Raw genomic sequence first — 24,757 nt, 5'->3', positions numbered from 1 at the left:
AAAAGCTTGTAATATCATTATTGCACCTATAGAATTAATAATAATAATAATAATAATAATAATAATACGGAGTAATAATTACTCAAAAAATAATAATAATAATAAAAAGAAGGAAAATATAACCATATCTGAAGTTCAAAACAAATATAGAGTTCAATATTATTGTAAATTTACGTCACAAGGAAAAATAGAAGCAAAACATTATTTATATTCTTTGCAAAATTGAATATGAGATGAACCACAACTGAAATTCAAAACATCAGAGCATTTGGAATGATATAAATCATGAGCTACTCACTTTGAGAGATTGCATCACATTGTTACTGATGAGACTCAACTCGAATCATTGTTCATAAACTTTACCATTGTGACCAACTGAACTACCCATGCAATCGACAGCCGTGCTACAATTATCTTGCAGTAGTCATTGGTAACTCCATATGATGTTTTAAGCTATCATATTCACTTGTTATACTAAAAGTGGCATCAATATATCCGGAGGAGATTAGCGGTGGCTGATCATCAGTAAATAGAGCATGTGATTTTATGGAAGTGTCTGAATTATTAACCCATGAATGTTTTGCTGCTCTCCTCAATCCACTTAGCTCCACTGCAACTTCCTTCATTGTTGGTCTTTCCTCCCCCTTCACATTTAAACACCTTCTTGCAAGTAAAGCAACCTCTTGTAACTCTTCAGTGTTTCCCTCACAGACAATGTTGTCGTCAAGAATCTTGAACAATTGATTGGTTTTCAATGATGAAAGGAAATGTTCATAAAGACTCCTCTCTTCCATTGGACCATCGTAAATTACTGCCCTTCTACCTGTTAACAATTCCATCAGGACAACTCCAAAGCTATAAACATCACTCTTTTCTGTTAATTGGTGGGTCTGCATGTATTCTGGATCGAGATAACCAAATGTTCCTTGCACCATAGTTATCAATTGAGTTTGATCTTGTAGAACCAACCTTGATGCTCCAAAATCAGATACTTTGGCTGTGCACTCATTATCCAGGAGAATATTTGCGGGTTTAACATCTCTGTGGATTATAGGAGGAGAAGCTGCAGAATGCAAATAAGATAGCACCTCAGCTGTTTCAGTAGCTATTCTTAAGCGGACCGGCCAAGCTAATGTGGACGCCTTGTTTTTGTCGTTTAGATGCTCACATAATGTTCCGTTGTTTATGAATTCATAAACGAGTAACGGAATTTCTGTTTCTAAACAACAACCAAAGAGTTTGACTATGTTTCTGTGATTGATTTGAGAGAGCACAATAACCTCATTGATGAACTGCTCGACTTGGGTTGGGTCCAACATTTTGGGTTTCTTAACGGCTACTGTTCGACCATCAAGAAGGTGCCCTTTATAAACAACCCCAAAACCTCCTTGACCAATGATTCTAGTTTGGTCATAGTTGTTGGTCGCTTTTCTAAGCCCTTGAGCAGTGAAAATTCTTGTTGTGCATGAAGACGTAGTGCCTTGAGCAATCTTTTGCTTCAAAATCAATCCTCCATTTTCTCTAAAGAATTTCTCTCTGATTTGTGTTGATTTCTTCCTTCGATATCCCAAGTACAGACAAAACCCACTTATCAACAGCACAGTGCATAAAGCAATACCTGCATGCATATATATACATATATGCAGTAATGACAATGACAAAATAATAGAAACCAACCCTAAATAAAATTAGCTACCAACAATGAAAGCAAAGGTTTACCAATAAAATGTTCAATAATCATCCGTTTAGAAGAAGTGCACCCTTTCCCATTATCTTTGCAATCATCCTTAGGTAATTGGCAGCCCAATTCCCCCTTCCCATCGCCATGGTAACCTTCCTCGCAATGGCACTCATAACTACCTTCGATGTTTGAGCAAATAGAGTTTATGGAGCAGTTGTTCTGTCCATTTACACATTCATCGATATCTGCAAAGTCAATTCAAATGAGTAAATGAAATAAAAAATGAAGCATGATTAGAAAATCACTTCTGTTTTGGACGACAGCTCGCAGAGCCGAGTTTAGCATTATGTCATTGAAACGTAGCTCGGACAATTACATAAGTATAAGGAAAATAAAGTTGCACATTCCCTACTAGTGAGCTATAACTTTTAACGTAGTGATAAGCGTACTATGACAATTAATATTAGAGCAAGTCACATGAATTCCATTGAAAGTATGCTATGCAGTCGAAGTTAACAGGTGTTGAGAGGGGATTGTTAGACAGCAACTCGGAGAGCGGAGCCCAACATCTTACCATAAAAAATCGTGGCACAAAATTAAAGTTGCATCTTTGTTACTAATTATAATTTTTTAGCACAGTTGTAAGTGCTTAATTCGGTCAAGTTCCAATCAATTTTTCGGATCACCTTAAAAGTGAGTAGAGATTTAAGATATTTATCAAGTACCACCTATCAAAGGTGGTTGGTAACTTTCGTATTTTTGACCAACCTTGAAGGGTGGTCAACTTCAGTAAAAATCGTAATTCTTGTCCACTTTGTTTGTAAAATTTTGACTGTCAATAAGGTTAGTTGAAAGAGCTAAAAGAAGTATATAGATGTGAAGAATAGAAGATCAAGAATACGGTTAACCGGTGCAAAAACTTAAAGCGGCAATTAAATAAATCAATTTAGATGGCACATAATTGACAAGCTTAAACTAAGAAGATCAATACGTAGTTCTAATAAGGAGTCGAACTTACAATTTTATATTAATCAAATTAAACTAACTTTTCGATCAATTTAATTAGGAGTTTACCCAATTTAAACTTACTTTTCAACCACAAGGTTGGTGGAAAAGATATCTTGATCGAGTTGCGCGACATATGCAAGTAGTTGTGGGACAACGGGGATTAATGTATGCACGTACTCTAATAATTATTATTGTTATATTATTTTTGCATGGTACATATAACATTTATTGTTACATCATGCAAGTATGACTTGTTAAGTCTCCGCCAAGTACCACAAGGTGTTGGATAGACAAATTGCACACAAATTTTTAAGAAAACGAAATTGTGTTTTTACTCCTTATAAAAAATAATTAATTATTAAGATTGAGACGGTAACTTTGTCATCCTTAATCATATATACTAAGGTAAGGTAGTGATTTAACATTTTTTATTTAAATATTTGAAACAAACACTATTGATGTTATTTGAATTGTATATAATATATATAACTGCTTCATGTCCTCATATGTGTACTTATTTCAATAGTTCATTAAAAAAAAATCTATCAGATCTGAAATAATAAGAGAAAAAAAATGTGATGATAGTTTAGTAATTTTCTACAACTTTAAAGTGCACTCTATGGTGTTACTAAATGCAATTTCACATGAATTTTAAAAATGCACTTAGCAACACTACATAATACATATTTTTTAAACAAACTTTAAAATGCACTGCGTAACATTACATGATGCACTTTGCAACACTACAAAGTACACTTTCACATAACATTGCGGGGACGTTTGGTTTTCGGAACATTGGAGTGTTGAGTAGTGTTCAATGCATTATATAGTGTTACAAAGTGCAAAATTTGAGTTATTTACAAAAAATGTGACCGCATAATTTTCCTTTTTGCTCTCGAAGCACTAGATCTAACTAGATGGACATCAGGACATCTAAGATTAGTTCTTAGTTTTTCTTCTAGAAATTAGTTGTAATATGATGTTATTCCCTCAAATTCATGTTATCAATCACTCGGGAAGACAGCTAGACAAGATGAGGACAGGGAATATATTCCTTGTCTCCATCCCGGTCCCTACGACCTTATAAAACTCTCAATCCCTTCTCTATATTTGTTGGGAAACAAAAAAAAAAAGTTTTGGTCTCAGTCCCCATCCACCCCATTAAAGTGGCCGGGGATAGAGAATCTTGCAAAGTAGGGGAGAAGTTGTTATCCCTACCCATGGTTAAATTAAAATTAAATAAGAACTAATGAATTTTTAAAGACATTAAAAACAACATTTCCATTTGAGATAGTTATTTCATGCAATTATATCATAAGGTCAGCTCACCCATTTCAAATTTTCTTGCAGCACTAACGTAAAACAAAACCTAAGTGTAGACAACCAACACATACAAATATACAATGACATATATAAATGGTGCCATGCATACCTTTGCAACCGGAGAGATAAGGATTGCCTTCATAACCCTCCTTACAAGCGCAACGATACCCCTCACCATTAACAGTACCATTTACAGGAACACATGACGTATTCCCTTGACACGCAGTATTACACGTTTCACTCGAGATAAACCAGTCAAGAACCATGGGAAACTCCACAACATCCCATTCTTTGGTAAGCATAGTCGACGAAAAGTCGAACCCACCGTTCTTCACCACGAACGCGTAGTTGCAGGGAACAACACCGGTGGTTTGGTTATAGGAAAAAATACTCCCCACTGTGAAGTACACGTTCTTGGCCATATTAGGAATGGCGGTCTCGCAACACCCAATCCCACTACACGTCCCGTTTTTAACCTCTCCTATGCCGTCGCAGGATGCCCTGCAACCTTCCATCTTAGTGGACCGGTCGGAGCCTGAGACAGTAGCGACAGCGTCGCAGCCGACAGCGACGAATTTGTTGGCGGTCTGGTTGACGTAGAAGTTTGAGGTTTTCAGCCATGAGTCCGATGGGGGAACTGCTTCACCCGTTTTGGAATAACAAATTCGAGCTATGTACTTCATAACGGTCAACTGCCCATCAACTGATATATCACTTATCTCTATGTTACTGTTTGGTAAATATGGCTTGGGAGGATCGAAGGAGGAGTTGCAGGCGATGAAGAAGTTTGAGTTTAGGGAACAATAATCTTCTGTCAGCCCAAAGGGATACGGGATCATCACGTTGCCGCAACTGTCTCTGCACTTGGATTTGGCTATGGAAATGGAGGAATTGGTTTTTGAGAGAGCGGAACCTAGTACAGCCGACAATACAAGTAGTAGTAGTACGAGGAAGCTCATATTGTTTTGGAATGATAACAAATGATTGGGTTTGTGTTGGAGGTGTGTAGCTTGGTTTCGAGCTACTATATACACATATACTATATATGTAGTAATGGGCTGCCCTCTTATGGTCCTTTGCCCGTGAGCTATGAGTAACTTAGCCTGGTTTATTTCTTGTGGTCCTTTGCCAGCTAGAGTCACAAGGTGAGGAGAAAAACCTCGTTAAAAGAATAATATAAAGAACTAAAAAAAAAAAACATTCAAATTAGTAACCGAATTACACACTGAAAAGTCCATGTGTAATATTTTGCGTGTTATTTGGTGGGTAATTTGAAGTTTTGAACAATTTTCTTATATAGAAAAGGCCTCTGCCTGGCTAGTTCAATTAGTCAACTAGCTTGACCAATACCTGTAATGTCTTACTTCAAAAGTGTAGAGGTTTTTTTTGGGAGATTTTGACTAATCGAGGAAATTAAGATCACTTGTGTGCAGAGTGTACACCCATAGACGAATATATAGGGATAACTTACAATTTATTTCTTTTAGCGATTCTTAAGTAGGAGTTCTTAAGATTTAGAATTAGTCTGGAATAAGCTAGAAATCTAATGTATAAAAAATAATAATATAAAAAAAAGACCAAGTCATAATTCAAGACCAAGTCCAATGGGAATATATACGAGCATGTATTGGCAGACTTTTCAATGACTCTTGTTGAAGGCTAATTAATATCAACAACTAACATTTCATACACAATATTTTTGCATTTATGAATACCTTTTAAGATGCACAACTTGCAATAGTAACATTGTTTATAACAAGACACAAAGTATTAAGGGTCACACTTGTGTGAGACCGTCTCACGGATCCTTATACGTGAGACGGGTCGGGTCGGGTCAAAGCACCATGCAAATGTCATACTTATATGTGCAAATCTCATACTTATATGCTCAAATATAACACTAATCAAAAATACAAATTTTGTTACTTATAAGAGAAAAAGTAATACATTTTTAATAATAAGTAATGTTGACAAATGCCCCTCACTTATAAGGGCAAATATAATACTTTTGAGGAAAAAATGTAATACTGTTAAATCGAAATGTAAAAGTATTGTATTTTCCCTTAAAAGTATTACATTTACCCTAATAAGTAACAAAAAATTTATTCCTGATTAATTAGTATTACATTTGAGCATATAAGTATCGCATTTGTGCATATAAGTGTTACATTTGCATCTTGACCCGACCCGACCCGACTCGTCTCATGGTAAGACGGTCTCACACAAGTTTTTGCCAAGTATTAATGTGCTTTTCGGTTTGTTGGATTATGATATTGCCCACGACTTACTTCGTTACGTTGACAATAGAAATGTGTCATTTGGGGTCAATATAGGATAAGTCACTCAAACTACCGACTCCTTTTTTAATAGAAGTTTTCAGTAGACAAATCATAATTGATCGACCAATATAAAAAGACTTTGAAACTATAAAACTATCAAATCTACTGACAATCTAACTAGGGTAGAGTTGTTCTGATTTTCATAATTTCATTTACAATGTGTTTGGTTCATTGAATAGGTCGGGAATGGAATATCATTCCCAGAAATATACTTATTCCATCGTTTATTTTGTCCTTTTATTTTTTAGGATAGAATTCGCGGGAATGAGCTATTCCCTTTGCAGGGGGGAATAGTCATTTCTAGGGACTCCCTGGTATTAGTTATTCTCAAATATTTGGGAATAGCTTTTATACTATAATACTGAAAATATCATTTTGTATTATTAACCATTATATATATATATATATATATATATATATATATGTATGTATGTATGTATATATATATAGAGAAAGAGAGAGAGAAATCTGTTCAAATGTGGTCGCACCTTCCTGTGCGGTCGGTGCGGTTCACACCACTCAATGTTAGAAAATGCACCACAATGAAAATACACAAAAACACCATAAAACACACCACACACCCAAAATAATTCACCATAACTCCCCCGCCTCTAATGGTGCATTTGCTAACACTGTGTGGTGTACATTTACATACATAGTGGTGTGTTTTATGATGATGCGTATCTAATGATGCACATTTGTGTGGTGCATTTTCTAACATTGAGTGGTGTATATTTGTATACATAGTGATGCGGCCGCACTGACTGCACGTTAAGGGGTGGCCACACCTGATCATGACCCTATATATGTATATATATATATATATATATATATATATATATATATATATATATATATATATATATATATATATATATATATATATAGTAGAGTTCAGGTGCGATCGTGCCTTAACGTACGGTCAGTGTGGCCGTACCACTATGTTTACAAATATACACCACTCAATGCTAGAAAATACACAACACAAATATGAATCATTAGGTACGGATCAACAAAAAACACACCACTAGGTATGCAAATATACACCACATAATATTCGGAAATGCACAATTAGGGACATGGGAGTTATGGTGCATTATTTTAGGTGTGTTTTGTGCTCTTTGGTGTTTTTGTGTATTTTGACTATTTTCATTGTAGTGTATTTTCTAACATTGAGTGGTGTATATTTGTATACATAGTGGTGTATACCGCACAGGAAGGCGCGACCACATTTAAGCATATATATATATATATATATGAAAAATTGAATTAATTAAATATATGCATTTATATAATACATTATATTCATTGAAGTATATACATAAATATATACTATTAATAAAAACAAAATCCTCAATTTTAACTTTCCACCCAAAACACTCCTATACTATTAAGGTTTCTATAATATTATTGTAAAATATGGTAATATAATTTTTATTTGTACTACAATTGTATATTCAAATATGATATTACAATTTTTAATAAAATATATTCTTCCATATTTTTATATTCGTAATACAATTCTAGATTAAAGTTAATAATCGTAATAATACAGTACATATATTTTCTGCAACATAATCTATACTATTAAAAAAAAACAAAATTGTCAATTTTAACTTTTTGCTCAAAATACTCATATACTATTAAGTTTTTTGTAATATTGTAAAATATGGTAATACAATTCCTATTCGTACTACAATTATGTAATAAAATAATATGATTATACAATTTCTAGTAAAATATATTATTCTCTACTTAATACAATTATAGATTAAAATTAATAGTCGTAGTAATACCGTATATATATTTATTACAACATAATCTATACTATTAATAAAAACAAAATTATCAATATTTAACTATGGAGAAGTTTGAGTTTAGGGAACACTCTTCTGTCTGCCCAAAGGGATAAGGGATCATTACGTTGCCGCAACGGTCGCTGCAGTTGGATTTGGCTATGGAGGAATTGGTTTTTGATGTGGCGGTGGGAGCGGAGCCTAGTACCGCCGACAAGACGAGTAGTAGTACGAGGAAGCTCATATTGTTTGGGAATGATAACGAACGATTGGCCTGGGTTTGTGTTCGATGCGTGTAACTTGGTTTCCAGCTACTATACTATATTCTATATATGTACAATTGTTATACCAGTGTTAATATTGTATTGTAAGCCCAGCAGTCTGGTCCAATAATTATGTGTTACAGGTAACACTTTTTGTATTTGCCGCAGTTAATAATATTTGTACTTGTAAATAAATTAAAGGCACATAACATGATTACATACACATAACATAACAATTACATACACATTAATTGTTAAGTGCAGGTACACAATATGTTACCTGCACACACAGAAGATGTTGGTTAAAATGTTATGTGTCTATAGTTAACATATCATGTACATGTAATTGACAATTTGTGTCTATAGTTATTATGTTATGTGTCTGTAATTACCATGTGATGTGACTCCAATTTGTTTTGAGATACAGAAACGATTAACTACATATACAAAATGTGTGAACTACATGAACAAAATCTTAAGGCTATTTTTGGACCAGTGTCTATAACGCAAGGTAGACCCTAGTCCATGGTATAATGTAATTTGCTATATATGTAATGTAGGAATGGGTTGGCCTCTAATATGGGAATCATAATACAGACAAAAAGGATAACCCGAGCCATGTTTGTCCTACTATAAATACAAGGTTATAAGTTTGACTCATAGTGGGAGTTATCAACTTTCTTGATTTGAGCTGGTCAGTTATGAGCAACTTAAGTTAGTTTACGTCCTAGTGGTCTTTTGTCCACTAAGGTTACAAGTACCCTATACACATGATTCATCGTGTAGGGTGAACTGTTAACATAAGATTCATTTTTGGTATATTGAAGGTTCACTTTTACTACATTGAAATGTTCAATTTTTAATTTGTGTATTAAATGCTCATTATTTGGTATACATCTAAAAATGAATCTAGTATATTAAAAATGAACATTTATTTGTTCTCCACAATATAATTTACCAAAATTTATTCAATGTGCATCTTCAAGTAGTGGCTGCAACTTTCAATCTCCACTTAATTCAAAGAAGATAACATAAACAAAAGACCAAGTCATAAACGAAGACCAAGTCCAATGGGAATATATACATGCATGTATTGGGAGACTTTTCAATAACTCTTATTGAAGGCTACTTAATATCAACAACTGACATTTCATACACATATTTTTCCTTCATTTATGAGTGGCTTTTAAGATGCACAACTTGCAATGATAATATCCTTTATAACACGACACAAGCATTGATGTGCTTTATTTGAAAATTCCTCTAATTCAGTTTGTTGGTTACGATATTACCTGTTGGTACAAATTAATTGGCATATGTTATGTGTATTGGCATATAAAATCAAACAATATTAAGAAGCATATACTAAAGGAATTATGAATGCAAAATATGATGTGTGGAGCAAAATATGATGTGTGGAGTAAAATGAGGAATATGAAGTGTGGCACAAAATGTGGAGGTGCTTTTAAAGAAAAGTCAGCAAGTGGCATTTAATGAATTAGTCTTGAAAAAAATATGTGATCAAGATTAATTCTCTTTCTCACATCCATGCAACATGCCTTATCATGGGATGGACTTCCTAAAAACAAGGGTCTACAAAACACTATAAAAGGGGAGTCATGTAATGAGATCAAAGTGAAGTTTCAGGGAGTAACAATTCAAGAGTCATTGACTACACAAAAGAAACTTCAAATGTTAGGGTCTAGAAAAGAGTACTAAATTTGGAGAAGCAGCTCCGCGCAGTACTAGTACACCTTGTGTCGAAATCCAGGTTGGCATACAATTTGTGTAATTGATAGATTAGCTCAAATTGTATTTAAAATTTTCTTACTGAGTTTTGTATAAGGTTGGCGTTAAAATAGGTGGTAGGCCTAGTTTTGTAAATCGATTGAACCTTGTACTTGTAAAAACCAGCGGGTTGATCTAGTGGAAAATTTTGGGCGTGGCCCCGCAGATTAGGAGTGTTCTCCGAACTGCGTTATTAAATGATTGGTGTACTTATTTGGTGCGTTCATATTTTTACATTATATCTATTAGGAGTATTATCAGGAGTAATTGTCTCTTGCCTATTTCCCTAGTTAAATATAGTGTTTATTCGTGGATATTCTGCATTTCATATTAACAATTGGTATCAGAGCGTGTGTCGCTTAATTTGCTAGCGAGATCCTAGGGATCCTCGAGAAATTGTTTTGCAGGATGGAAGAAGGTGCATCCATTACACGACCTCCACTGTTAAAGGGAGTCAGTAATTATGCCTACTGGAAGGCTAGGATGAAAGCCTTTATAAAATCTTTGGACGAGGAGTGTTGGGATGCCGTTGAAAATGCATGGACTCCACCCATGATAACAGTCGAGAATGAAGAAAGGAAGAAACCCGTCAGCCAATGGACTGTAAACGAGAAGAAACAGTCGTCAGCAAACAATAGGGCCATGAATGCTATTCACAATGCACTTGGAGCAGATCAATTTGTGCTTATCTCAGCCACAGATGTTGCAAAAGTTGCTTGGGATGCACTGATGAATCATTACGAAGGTACAGGACCCGTCAAAGTCTCAAAGTTACAATTGCTCATGACTAAGTATGAAAATCTGAGGATGGAAGAAATTGAAACAGTATCTGAGTTCAGTGCTAGGGTAAAAAACCTGGTAAACAACGCACAAAACTTGGGTGAACCATTTGAGGAAGAAAAAGTGGTTCGAAAAGTTTTGAGATCCCTACCCCCGAGGTTCAAGATGCAAGCTGTTGCTATAAAGCAATCAACAGATCTAAAAACTCTAACGTTAGATGCTTTAATGGGAAATTTGCAGACTTTTGAATTGGAAATGGAGGAGGAAGATAGGTACCTGAACAAGGACAACAAAGGGGTTGCATTTGACGCTATGGTACCTGCAAGAGCTGACTCCGATACAGAAATGAATGATGTCATGGTCATGTTGTCTAAGAAGTTTGGAAAAATGCTCAGAAAAGCTAAAGGACAAGGGAAGCTGAAACCAAATACCAAAGGACCTGGAACTGGAAATACTCAAAGACCAAGAGGTCAAAATCAAGATTTCAAGTCCAAGGGCGTTCAGTGTTATGAATGTGGTGGTTATGGCCATATTGCTGCAGATTGTGGAAACAACAAAGGTAAGAAATCGTACACACTTACCTGGAGTGATTCTGACGATTCTGACAATGGTGAACCAGCAGAACCACAGACAGGAAACTTTGTTGCATTCCATGGAAATATGTACCACCCTGATGACGTTGAAGAGCGTGCAAACTACGAGAAGTTCTTCAAAATCCCAGATTTTGTAGACTACAGTGAAGTAACAAGAGACTCAAATCAGGTGCAGCCTATCACACAAGAGGTAGCTGAGGAGATACAGACCGACGATGAGGATGTTGACCTTGCAGAAGCTTATGAAGGGCTATACAAAAACTGGTACAAGGTAAGTAAGCTGAATCTTAAGTTAATTAAGAATGTTGAGTCTCTAGAATTGGAAAATTCAGCCCTAAAGACCTCTGTAGAAGAACTTAAGATTGATTTAGATACAAAGGTTTCAAATGAACAACACCTGCAAAAAGAAAACTCAGCACTGAAATCATCAGTAGAAAAACTTAAGACTAATTTAGATGCAAAAGTTTCAAATGAACTATATCTGCACAAGGAATTGGAAAGTTTCAAAAAACGTGTTAGAATGTTGAACACAGGGACCAATAGTCTAAATGAAATTCTTCAGTCCCAAGGGAACAACCATAACAAAGCAGGTCTAGGATTCACAAGCAGGCAAGGAAATCATAAAACCGCATGGATGCCCGAAATGAAGTCCAGGAGAAACACAGAAGGCATAAGGTACATAAACAGATTTCTTAACAAAAGATGTTTCAGATGCACCATGAAAGGACATGGTTGGAGAAGCTGCGGACAAATCAAACCACGGCAAGTGTGGCGACCCAAGCAAACTTGCTTGATGATAAAATGATTTTTTTGGTCTGGTAAAAAAAAAAAAAAAAAAAAATTAAAAATGCTTAATTTATTTTTTGTTTTCTTTTTTTTAATTATTTAACTTTCATCATGTTAGTTTGTTTTGCAGATTCAATTATACACTTGTTTAAAAAAAAAAAAAAANGCGACCCAAGCAAACTTGCTTGATGATAAAATGATTTTTTTGGTCTGGTAAAAAAAAAAAAAAAAAAAAATTAAAAATGCTTAATTTATTTTTTGTTTTCTTTTTTTTAATTATTTAACTTTCATCATGTTAGTTTGTTTTGCAGATTCAATTATACACTTGTTTAAAAAAAAAAAAAAATCAGACCTTGTACACCAGATGAAGAGAAGTTCATTGTAAAGTGAAGATTGATAATATTCTGGCAAAGCTTCGTCATGAAGAAATAGAGAATATAGATGTTCCTTCCGAGGTTGCGTCATCTTCGGCTTCGTCCTCTGATGATGACTCACCGGCTTCCTCGTCTTTTTGATGAATAGTCCATGGGTAACTTCTCTCAATTTTTGGTCTTAGTGAATTTAATAATGTTGTTTTTTTTCATGAAGTAGTATATCAGTAGTTGGTGGATAGAACCTGTATCAGAAACTTTTTCCTCGATCACATGACTTGATTTATCCATCACCAAATTCAAGCCTTCAAATCCTACATTGTTCTACGTGCTCAGAAATAGAAATGCATTGCACCTTTTGATTGAGATTGATGTTGCTTTCTTTGTTGTTCTTCTTACTATATGCGCAAACAAAATCCATATTCTTGATCAATGTTGTCTTACCTATGTGACATGCTACATTTCTTGAGGTGTACCTAGAAGAGGGCTACCCGCACTTAATATGGTTCAAAAAGAACCTGAGAAGAGTACGGTGTGAAAGCTATCTAGTGTACGTTTCACTTAGAAGAGGGCTACCCGTACTTAATATGGTTCAAAAAGAACATGAGAAGAGTCCGGTGTGAAAGCTGTCTAATGTGATTCTTTTTAAGCGACCTCATTTATGCTATCCGTGTCTACACATAGGCTTCATAGACAACCTATCCTATCGGTGCTAAACTGCCAAAAGCCCTTGAAAACAATGTTACACTCCCTTCTATCCACTTATTGCTTATATATTGCTCTTGATTGAATTCCGACTTTATTACTTCACTAATACTATGCTTGAGTTGCCTTTGGCACTTGTTTATCAAAAGGGGGAGTATACGTAAGGGGAGTCAAAGCAAGCAAGTCAGGGGGAGCATACAAAGGGGGAGTACAAAGTAAGGGGGAGTTAAGTTATTTGGAGTTTGTTTGATCAACATATGCCAAAGGGGGACATTGTTGGTACAAATTAATTGGCATATGTTATGTGTATTGGCATATAAAATCAAACAATATTAAGAAGCATATACTAAAGGAATTATGAATGCAAAATATGATGTGTGGAGCAAAATATGATGTGTGGAGTAAAATGAGGAATATGAAGTGTGGCACAAAATGTGGAGGTGCTTTTAAAGAAAAGTCAGCAAGTGGCATTTAATGAATTAGTCTTGAAAAAATATGTGATCAAGATTAATTCTCTTTCTCACATCCATGCAACATGCCTGATCATGGGATGGACTTCCTAAAAACAAGGGTCTACAAAACACTATAAAAGGGGAGTCATGTAATGAAATCAAAGTGAAGTTTCAGGGAGTAACAATTCAAGAGTCATTGACTACACAAAAGAAACTTCAAATGTTAGGGTCTAGAAAAGAGTACTAAATTTGGAGAAGCAGCTCCGCGCAGTACTAGTACACCTTGTGTCGAAATCCAGGTTGGCATACAATTTGTGTAATTGATAGATTAGCTCAAATTGTATTTAAAATTTTCTTACTGAGTTTTGTATAAGGTTGGCGTTAAAATAGGTGGTAGGCCTAGTTTTGTAAATCGATTGAACCTTGTACTTGTAAAAACCAGCGGGTTGATCTAGTGGAAAATTTTGGGCGTGGCCCCGCAGATTAGGAGTGTTCTCCGAACTGCGTTATTAAATGATTGGTGTACTTATTTGGTGCGTTCATATTTTTACATTATATCTATTAGGAGTATTATCAGGAGTAATTGTCTCTTGCCTATTTCCCTAGTTAAATATAGTGTTTATTCGTGGATATTCTGCATTTCATATTAACAATACCGACGGGCCACGACTTACTTCGTTGACCATAAAAATGAGTCATTTGGAGTCAATATAGGATAAGTCACTCAAGCTACAGATCTCTCTCTCCATAGAAGTTTTTAGTGGACAAATCATAACTATCTAGTTCAAACTAAAAGCATTTGAAACTAGGTAGCTATTAAGTTAATTGTCAGGTTAATTAAACCGAAGTTGTCTCTTTTTTCCAATTCTATTTTTATAAATACCGGTATAAAGTACTGTAGAAGAGTGCACTCATTTGCTTGTGTACTTTGTGAATGTCGGTAGTAATTTTTTAACGTTAGATAATAGCTAAACTAAATATCTTAAAAAGTCATGAGCTGTCTGATGCTCTGTAACAATTATTACGCTACTTTTGCATGGTACATATACCAATTAATATTCTAGTCTCCGCCAAGTCCACAACGCGTTAGATAAAGATGACAAAATATGATTCACTTGGACAACTCAAATGGTTACATGAATGAAGTTTGAAAAGAAAGAATTAAAGCATGTGCTCCATCTCAACTAAAACTCTAAGTTGATAGTTGGACTGCACATATTATATTTATGCTCACAGAAAGATTAGGAATGGAATCTTACTAGCAGCAATGTGGGAGCAACCTAAGTGAGAGGCTCCTTGTGCGTAACAAGCAAAGGTCTAGTCTTTTTGTTCGGTTGTGAATAACTTTTTAAACTAAATTTTTATGGTTGTTGTAATTTCAGTCAGTCTTAACTCAATTCTCAAAAATAATGTATATATATATATTATTTTTTTTTTGAAAATATATATATATATGATTGTACGCCAATATAATATTGTGAAGATAGCAGAAAAAGTAGAGTGGATAAAACGGTCAGAACAAGTTTTTCACTAATAACTGTTCATATATGTATAACTGGGAATAACTGTACATGTAAATTATAAATATAGGGAGGAGTTGGATAATGGTCATAAACTAAAAATTTATAACAATGGCTAGTTATATATGATATTTGAACAATAACTAGAACAATATATATATAATACAATACAATTACATTATATTATTTGTAAAATTCTTATTGTGAGTGCAAATTTCCTTCGTCACAAAAAATATATAAAAGAAAAGCTAATTTATTGAGATGAACTAATTACAATTATCTTCCCGCAGATAGTGGTAACTCCATATCATCTTTTATGCTATCATATCCAATTGTTGATACACTAAAATTAGGATCATATCCCAAGGGAATTGATGATTCCCTAACTAAAGCCTGTGATTCCATGGAATTCGCTGAATTATTAGCCCATGGATGTTTTATTGCTCTCCTCAATCCACTTAGTTCCATTGCTACTTCTTTCATTGTCGGCCTATCCTCCCCCTTGAAATTCAAACATCTTTTTGCAAGTAAGGCAACCTCTTGCAACTCCTCAGTAGTGCTTCCTTCGCATAAAATGTTGCCATCAAGAATCTTGAACAACTTATTTTCTTTCAATGATGAAAGAAAATGTTGAGATAGATTTCTCTCTAACTCTGGGCCGTCAAAAGATATAGCCCCCTTGCTCGTTAGCAATTCCACGAGGACAACTCCAAAGCTATAAACATCACTCTTTTCTGTCAAATGGTGGGTTTGCATGTACTCGGGATCTAGGTAACCAAATGTTCCTTGCACCATTGTTGTCAGTTGAGTTTGATCTTGAGGGACTAATCTTGATGCACCGAAATCGGATACCTTGGCAATATAATCATTATCGAGGAGAATATTCACAGATTTAACATCTCTGTGGATGATGGGAGGAGAGGCTGCAGAGTGCAAATAAGAGAGTACCTCAGCTGTTTCGGTAGCTATTCTTAAACGACTCGACCAAGGTAGAGCAGATGCTTTGTCTTTGTTGTGGATATGCTCTGACAACGTTCCATTACTTATGAATTCATAAACCAGCAATGGAACTTCTGTCTCTAAACAACAGCCAAAGAGTTTGACTATGTTTTTGTGATTGATTTGAGAGAGCACAATTACCTCATTGATGAACTGCTCGACTTGGTTTGGGTCCATTATTTTGGACCTTTTAACAGCTACTACCCGACCATCAAGAAGGTGTCCTTTGTAAACAATGCCAAAACCTCCTTGACCAATGATTTTTGTTTGGTCATAGTTGTTGGTGGCTTTTTCAAGCTCCTTGGCAGTGAAAATTCTTGTTGTACCAGAAGATGCACTACCTTGGGAAATCCTCTGTTGCAGAATCAATCCTCCATTCTCCCTAAAGAATTTCTCCTTCATTTGTGCTGATTTCCTCCGCCGATGTGCCAAGTACAGAGAAAAACCAGCGATCAGCAGCACTATCATGCCTAAAGAGACACCTGCATTCAATCAACATTTCTTGATTATTTCTTAAACCATGTGTTGATGGCAATATCAAATCAGGTGAAGAGTTCCTGAATAGAAAAAGATGTTTACCCACAACTATGAAGTCCACTACTACTCTGTTAGATGAATGACATCCTTTTCCATTAACTTTGCATTCATCTTTAATAGGTAATTGGCAGCCACCCGTACCTTTCCCATCGTCAATGTAACCTTCCTTGCAAGTGCAATTGTAACCGCCTAGTGTATTCAAACAAATGGCGTTTTTGGAGGAGCAGTCGTTCTGTCCATCATCTGCACATTCATCAATATCTGCATAGGCAATATAATAACAAAATATTAGTTGTTTGCTGATTGATTGAGTTAGTTAATAACTAATATCTTATTAGGTTAACTGGTTTGACGAACTAAGTATTACAAAATCACACTCTCTTATTTTAACCATGGTTGCAGTGGGTGTTATCTAGGCGCTAGTCGGACGCCCGGATAGCACGCGGGCACAAAAAAAACAATGATAGACTTGCAGTTTAACAATTTTAATGAGATTATTTTCAACATTCAATCAAATAACACATCCAATTAAATAAATGAAATAATGATAATTTATAAGTCATAACATCATGGCAATATTAAAAAATAAAAATACTCAAATACTTCAATCATCCAAAGATTCAACGTAGCAAACTATTAAAAATAACTAATAAATCATTATGAATCTCGCATGATCGTATCTATTTCAGCTTTGACTAATAAAATTTGGGTTCATATTTTATTTATGCATCTTTGTGAATCATTTGTGAATTGTGTACTATTGGTGTGTAAGGATCGGGTAATAATAATTACGGAGTATTAATTAATAAATTGGATTATAGATTGGATTAACTAATGAAAGAAATTAAAGTTTTAAAGTTTAAAACTTACAGTAGACCAATTTTTACAACACTTATTTTAACCAGACCATTTTGAATCAGTGGTCAAACCACACTAAAAGATTGAATCCAACCAATTACTTAATCTAACCTCTATGGCTTTATAAATCATATGTTTTCTCTTATTTTATCAAGGTGGCATCTTAACACTAAGACTGTTATCTGGCTGTAAAAAAAAAAAAAGTAATGAAATTGTACATATAAAGTGTAGAGTAGAGAATACTTACCTAGGCAACCTGGATGGAGATATGGATTGCCTTCATAACCCTTCCCACAAGCGCATCTGTATCCCCCATCCGGACCTTCAAAAGGGACACATATGGTGTTACCTTGGCATGTGCTGCTAGAGTTTCTGCACGTATCGTTGAAGATGACCCAGTCAATTACCATTGGCATTCTCCTGACTTCCCATTGTTGGGTAAGCATATCGGAGGAGAAGTGGAACTCATCCTTTTTCACCACAAACGCGTAGCTGCAATGAGTAATATTGCCATCCGTATACTGATTATTTGTGGTCGTCATGTTTTCCAACGTAAACTTCACGTTACTCGTCAACATAGGAATGTCTGTGGTTTGACAACACCCGATTCCATTGCAAGCTCCGTCCACGACATCTTCGAAGCGGTTACAGGATGATATGCAGCCTGTTTGGTACGACTTTCTATTCTCCTGTCCGGAGATAGTTGCAATAGTGTTGCAACCCACGGCTACGAACTTATTGGCGGTCTGGTTGACGAAGAATTTTGATAGTGTGATCTTTGACCAGGTGGATTGATCATCTTCCTCGCAAGTTTGAGCAATGAGTTTCATGATGGTCAACTGCCCTTCAACTGATATCCTTTTTACCGGTATATTACTTTTCCATAAAAAAGGTTGAGGAGGATAATAGGAGGTATTGCAAGTGATGAAGAAGTATGAGTTTAGAGAACAATATTTGGTCAAACCAAAGGGAAATGGGATGCTTACGTTCCCACAATGATCAACACAGTTGGGTTTGGCTATGGGATAATAATTACTTTTTGATGTGGCGGTAGGAGCAAAACTTAATAGTACTGCCCACAACACAACAACTACTACAAGGAAGTTCATGTTGTTAGACAATACTACAAACGTTAGTTTGCTCTGTGTTGGATGTGTAACTTGCTTTCCAGCTACTATATATGCAAATCATATCCTTGCACTCTTGAGGGGATACAAACCAAAGACCAAGTCACCTAGACCTAGTCCAAAGAACACGCAAGGAGACTTTTCTTCCGGTTCTACCAATATATATACTCTCAAATTCTAATATATCATTTTTACTTCTCCACATGACAAACAAGGATAGACTATTTTTTCAAAATGGGTAGATCCCTTGTGCACATGGAAATTTGGTTCTGTCGGCTAAGTCATTGAGTTATTGGTGATTTACATCCTTCCAAATGCTCAATCAGACCGAATTAAGGGCACTCTTGGAGTTAGGGATTCAATCTTGTGGGAGAAGGATAGACTATTTTTATCATTTGCGTCCCAAAGAAAAGTGTTCACAAAATTCGAGGATGCAGTAAAAAATGGGAGTTCACACAATATTTTTCTTTTTCTTCTTCCTTATATATTTTTTATTTAAAGTAACTCATGCACACCCTCGGATAATAGATGCCGATTTCTCTCTTGATAAGTGCAAAAGATCTACACTTATAGGGTCGTTCTCGGGTCACATTGCACGTACTTGCTAGCTTTTGTGATTGATTTGAGCATGAATTGCGTTAAAATGCTTGACTAGTGCCATTGGACCCTAGTCCCCACGTGTTTGATCATTTTGTAGGTAAAACGTTGTGCAAAAAGGTGAAAAAGGCATGGATTTCAAAGAATGATTCACGAGTGAAGTTTGAAGCAAAGGAAGGGACCGGACGCGCCTTGGACGCGCGTCCGTCCAGGCGTCCACGTCCCAGATCATCAAGGTTCGAAGTAGCCCCTTGCGGACGCCTGGTGGACGCAACCCGGACGCCCGCACCCGAAAATTGGCTTGCAGAAGTTTGAGATGTCTGCTTTGGACGCGGAAAGGACGCGGACCGGACGCCCCACGTCCGAAAATCACCTCTCTGAAGTTGCAATGTCTGCTTAGGACGCACAGTGGACGCGGGCCGAATGCCCGCGTTCGATTCCGAGATCTCTCCGAAGTTTCGAAGCCGCGCACAGAATCCCGCTGGACGCGCAGCGGACGCGCGTCCAGTCGGGCGTCCACAGCATAACAATTTGGTGGTTTGGCGCGATTTAAATAGAGATTTGGGGCATTTTTCAGGGGGATCCCATTCATTTTTCCATATTAGTCTAGTCTAAAATTTCTCTCTCTAGAATTAGGTTGAAATTCCCTCCTGATAAGTGCAAAAGATACCACTTTTATAAGGTTATTTGTGGATCATTAAGTGCATAATTCACGGCCCTTATGAATGTTTTAGTCCTAATTTGCTTTAGAATGCTTGTTATTGTCATTAGACCCCGTTCCACGCTTGGCTAATTGTTTTGTAGGTAAAAGATGTGCAAAAAGGGCAGGAAATGACAACATTTCAGATAAGTGAAGAACAAACCAAAGTTGGAGCAAACAATAGGCCAGGACTGCAGTGGACGCGCAGTGGACGCGCGGTGGACGCACGTCCACCCATGCGTCCACCCATGCGTCCAGGCCTGCGTCCGAAATTATGCTTGCAGAAGTTTGACAGCAGAACAGAGGTCTGCCGTGGACGCGCAGTGGACGTGCGCGTCCACCCGGGCGTCCATCAGAACACTTGCAGAAGTTGAAGTCTGGACGAAAATAACGCCGTGGACGCGCCCGTGGATGCGCGTCCACCAGGGCGTCCATCGCGAAAGTGGGCAGTTTTTGCAAAGTTTAAAAGGGGAATTGAGCCATTTTTGCAGAGGATCCATGACACTTCAGTTTTAGATCATTTTAGACTTTCTCTCTCTAGGATTAGCCTAGAGAGAACTCTCCCAAACCACTCCACATTGCAATTCTTAGTCTAGATTAGAATTAGAGAAGAATTCCATTGGTGCAAGATTGTGATCTACATTCAAGTTCAAGATTAAAGTTCAATTTCAAGTTCAAGTTCAAATTCAAAGTTCAATTCCTAGCTAAGTCTTCCTTTTAATTTCTTGTTATTACTTTTACCTTTTGTTATTTCAATTCCAAGTATGATTAGGTAGATCTTTGTGGATTTGGATTGAGCAATTTTGTATGGATGTTCTTGAGCTTTGAATTGATCAATTAGGTTTTGCAATTGCTTTGATTATGAGTTTGATTGTGTGAATGGTGATCTTCTTTGACTTTTGTGTGGGAATGATCAACCTATATGAGAGATGTTTGGAGAAGGAGTCTCACTTACGAGAGTAAGGTTACTCCTTAGCCTAGCCTAGCACATTTCCCTCTCACCTTTGAGAAAATGGAGAAGTGGAAGATAAGAGGCACATAACGTGTTTGTCAAAATGTCTCTTCTAGCCTAGTGATCACAAGGATGACATTACGGTCTAAGAAGTGAGTCCATTGACCACGAGAGTGGCGGTGGTGTTGGTGACCTTATCTCATTTTCATTATCTAAGTGTTGCTAGCCTAATATCTTAGGAAATCAAGGATACCATTAGGAAATCAAGGATACCTATATGAGTTGCAAGATCCAAATCCTCCTTTCCAATTGATTGTTTCTTTGTTGTTCGTTGTTTTCATTATGTTTCATGCACCTTTCTTACTATGTTTGGGTTAGCTTTCAAACACTAAACACTCTTGTGCTTAATCTCCTTACCGCTTGAATTCCCTCCTTGCCATCCTTTGAGAACGATACTCGAGAACTTCTTCCCATTTTAACATCTATTTATTTCCATCCACCGCGAAAACCACACTCATCAAATGGCGCCGTTGCCGGGGATGGCATCGGTTTTTGAGTAGTAAGTGCCTTTGGATTAACATGAGCAAGTGTTCAAGTTAGAGAGTCTAACCCCCATTTACTTTCTATTTTTTTTTTTGCAATTTACTTTGTTTACATTTTAATCTTTTTGTCATTTCATTTGCTACTACTCTCACTTGCAACTACTTCTAGTTGCAAAACACTCTCTTGTCTTTGTGTTGATAGGTTGATCCTCTATAATGTATTCTCAAGCAAGATATCAACAAGAGGACTACTATGAAGACCAATGAGGATATAGGCAACCAAGAGGAGGCTATAATGCTCAAGTTTCTAACCCCTATAGTTATAGAGATTATGAGGACTATGAACAACCTTACTCAAGGACATATGGATCTTCACAAGAAGAATACCAACCAAGAAGGCAACCATCAAGACCTCAATATGATGATAAGGCATATGATGAGTATGATGATCCACCACCAAGGCAAATATCAAGAACTCAATATGATGATAGAGAATATGGTGATTACCACTACTCAAGAAGAGCCCCACCACTACCTCAAAGCTATGATTCAAAATCTTACCAATCTACCCACTATGACGAGGATGATGACTACCCTCAACAAAGAGGATTCTCTAATTCTCAATCCTACGACTCTTACCCATTCCAATCCTACTCTCCACAATCTTACACTCAAAACACACCTCCACCCAAAAAGAAATCTATTATCGAGCACATGTATGACCATTGGTTGAAACCCAAGCCAAGAGACCCAAATGACCGCTTCAAAACCATTGAGGAACACATGTTTGAAGATATGAATCGACAAGTGATTTGTTATGCTTGTAAAGGGCCTCACTATAGGTATCAATGCCAAAAGTACCCATATTGCAAGAAATGTAAGACTAACTTCCCATGTGAATGTAGGTACAAGCACCATAGGGACGAAATTGATCAAGAGTGCAACCACTATGAGAATGAGGAGTACATGATGCAACCATATGAGGAGGAAAACATGGAAGACATGAAGAACGAGATGTTGGCAAAGATAGAAGAATTAAAGCAAGAAATGGCCAATATTAGGGAAGGGTGGAAGCAAGAATATGAGAATGTTGAGGAAAAGGAGAGTGATGGTGATGTGGAGATAGTGTGGGAAGAGGAAAAACCATGTGGTGACACTATTGAGCTTGCATGTGGTAAGACACTTGATCCTATTAGTGTTAGCACTACTATTGGTGATAAAATTTCTAAATCTTGGGCCGACATGTGTGATGAGAATAATGATTGTGGTGATATTGGTGTGCCTATTCATTTTGATAATGCTAATATTGATTGTGTTGATGATGGAGTTGAAAAAGTGGTAGATATGACTAGTGAAAATAATTGCATAATTGAAGATGTTGATAATGCTTGTGTTGAGATGCCTAGTGATGAAATTGGTGTTAAAGAGCATGATAATTTTTGTGATGAGCCTTATGATGATTCTTTTGATCATAATTGTGGGGATGCTTATATTGAAAATGTTTTTGGTAATGTGGATTGTGTTGTTGATAATGTGCATGCCAATCCTTTGGAGAATGTGGGTGATATTAATGCTAAATGTGATGATGATATTTGTGATAATTCGTCCAATGCTTGTAAGAATGCTACTTATGATCTTCATGATAATGCCTTAAAGTATGGAAATGATTTTGGGGTTACTAATGAGGTAAATTGTTTCAACCCTTATGAATTTAATGATAGTGATTCATTTGACTCCTCCGATGATGATAAAAATTGTTTTGATAATTGTGAAAATAATTCTTTCAATTCCACGGAGAATGATGCAATAGAGTCGTGTGAGGATAATGTCTCTAATTCTTATGATAGCAACTCTTCCAATCCTCATGCGAACAATTCTTTCGTTTCTTTAGATGATAATGATGGTTTTGAGTTCTTTACTTTCGATGATAATGCCTTGTCAAATGAGAATGTTGATGATTTGCATGGTATGCTTTTTGATGATGATATGAATGTTGATGCTAGCTTGTGTGATTTAAATGATGTTGAGATTGTGAATTTTCTTGATAATTGCCTTGATGATGCTTTATACATTCATGATTTGATTGGTAAAGATCGGAGTGAAGGGGTTGAAAATGAGAATGTAAAAGAAGAGGTTGAGGACAAGAAAAAGACAAGAAATGAGAGTGTTAGGGAGCAAGTTGATGAGAAAGTAAGAAATGATGAAAAGGAGTTTGGTGAAAAGAAGAAAAATGAAAAAAGAGGTAAAGTGGAAGAGAATAGCATACTCATGGACATAGATAGTTGCAAACCTTTGGAAGAGAGTATGCTATGTATAGAGTTAAGGGAGTTTATCAATTCCCGACATTTGAGGGCATATCTTGAAGAAAGAGTGGATGGGGCAAAAGGACTTGTCCCCGTCCAAGTATGTTGGAATGAGGGCTTAAAAGTTGCGTCGGGCTACGGACGTTAAACGGAGCGCTCCTCGGGAGGCAACCCGAGGTTATCTTACATTTTATGCAGTTTGTTTTTGTTGTTTACTTTTGCTTTTGCTTTCAATAAGTTTTGCATTAATGGAAGCTAAATTCTCTAATATGGTTTGTAGTATTGCAATGTGTTTGTTGATGATGTAGGAAAATTGATAAATGGCTCAAAGCTAAGAGGATGATTAAAGGCAATATACTTGAAGAGAAGCAATAAGGGAGTCTCTTTATCTCTCTTGTCTTTTGTGTTTACCTATATGCTTTCCTTTTAAAGTGTGGAAACCGGGAGATGATGGCATTGCATTGCATTTGTTTGAATCCTTCATAAAAGCATTTTTGTATGATCCTTATAGCCCATAACACGCTTTTAAAGTGTGGAAAGGGGCATTGCTTTTGTTTAGACCTTTTGTCTTTCCCACCTTGTGCATAGTGTGAACATCGAGGACGATGTTCGTTTTAAAGTGTGGAAAGGGAAGCACCTTTGTGCTTAAAAACTTTGATTTACAAAGTGATGCTTAGCGTAGAATTTTGTATATGTTTGAAATGAATACATTGTTTAATCTATCTTAGAAAATGCGT

At 36.2% G+C, this 24,757-nt stretch overlaps 3 protein-coding genes across 3 annotated transcripts; 1 reads left to right on the top strand and 2 right to left on the bottom strand.

Moving 5' to 3' along the window:
• Positions 1-267: 267 nt before the first annotated feature.
• LOC116021021 (wall-associated receptor kinase 2-like) lies at positions 268-5,025 on the bottom strand. The gene is made up of 3 exons (XM_031261613.1): positions 4,122-5,025; positions 1,720-1,926; positions 268-1,618 (listed from the first exon to the last, which is right to left on the bottom strand). Exons 1-3 carry the CDS (start codon positions 4,969-4,971, stop codon positions 411-413), a joined length of 2,265 nt encoding a protein of 754 aa, XP_031117473.1. The 5' UTR covers positions 4,972-5,025; the 3' UTR covers positions 268-410.
• Positions 5,026-15,642: 10,617 nt separating this feature from the next.
• On the bottom strand, positions 15,643-18,908 carry LOC116019586 (putative wall-associated receptor kinase-like 16). Its single transcript, XM_031259859.1, has 3 exons — positions 18,047-18,908; positions 16,984-17,202; positions 15,643-16,886 (listed from the first exon to the last, which is right to left on the bottom strand). Exons 1-3 carry the CDS (start codon positions 18,906-18,908, stop codon positions 15,682-15,684), a joined length of 2,286 nt encoding a protein of 761 aa, XP_031115719.1. The 3' UTR covers positions 15,643-15,681.
• Positions 18,909-21,970: 3,062 nt separating this feature from the next.
• Positions 21,971-24,395, top strand: LOC116019585. The gene is made up of 5 exons (XM_031259858.1): positions 21,971-22,020; positions 22,077-22,559; positions 22,623-22,891; positions 23,093-23,927; positions 24,329-24,395. Exons 1-5 carry the CDS (start codon positions 21,971-21,973, stop codon positions 24,393-24,395), a joined length of 1,704 nt encoding a protein of 567 aa, XP_031115718.1.
• The last annotated feature ends 362 nt before the right edge of the window (positions 24,396-24,757 follow it).

This window comes from Ipomoea triloba, chromosome 5, assembly GCF_003576645.1.
Source record: "Ipomoea triloba cultivar NCNSP0323 chromosome 5, ASM357664v1".
In the NCBI taxonomy this organism is placed as follows: Eukaryota; Viridiplantae; Streptophyta; class Magnoliopsida; order Solanales; family Convolvulaceae; genus Ipomoea; species Ipomoea triloba.
This window is presented reverse-complemented; position numbering and strand designations above follow the sequence as displayed.

What these genes read in the sequence shown, in the direction of transcription:
- LOC116021021 (XM_031261613.1), bottom strand. Translation starts at nt 4,971, where the DNA reads ATGAGCTTCCTCGTACTACTACTACTTGTATTGTCGGCTGTACTAGGT. An exon ending in TTATCTCTCCGGTTGCAAAG is followed by an intron (nt 1,927 to 4,121) that starts GTATGCATGGCA and finishes TTGACTTTGCAG; the next exon opens with ATATCGATGAATGTGTAAAT. An exon ending in GATTATTGAACATTTTATTG is followed by an intron (nt 1,619 to 1,719) that starts GTAAACCTTTGC and finishes ATATGCATGCAG; the next exon opens with GTATTGCTTTATGCACTGTG.
- LOC116019586 (XM_031259859.1), bottom strand. Translation starts at nt 18,908, where the DNA reads ATGAACTTCCTTGTAGTAGTTGTTGTGTTGTGGGCAGTACTATTAAGT. An exon ending in TCTCCATCCAGGTTGCCTAG is followed by an intron (nt 17,203 to 18,046) that starts GTAAGTATTCTC and finishes TTGCCTATGCAG; the next exon opens with ATATTGATGAATGTGCAGAT. An exon ending in AGTGGACTTCATAGTTGTGG is followed by an intron (nt 16,887 to 16,983) that starts GTAAACATCTTT and finishes GATTGAATGCAG; the next exon opens with GTGTCTCTTTAGGCATGATA.
- LOC116019585 (XM_031259858.1), top strand. Translation starts at nt 21,971, where the DNA reads ATGAAGACCAATGAGGATATAGGCAACCAAGAGGAGGCTATAATGCTC. An exon ending in TGTAAAGGGCCTCACTATAG is followed by an intron (nt 22,560 to 22,622) that starts GTATCAATGCCA and finishes ATGTGAATGTAG; the next exon opens with GTACAAGCACCATAGGGACG. An exon ending in GTAAGAAATGATGAAAAGGA is followed by an intron (nt 23,928 to 24,328) that starts GTTTGGTGAAAA and finishes TTGATGATGTAG; the next exon opens with GAAAATTGATAAATGGCTCA.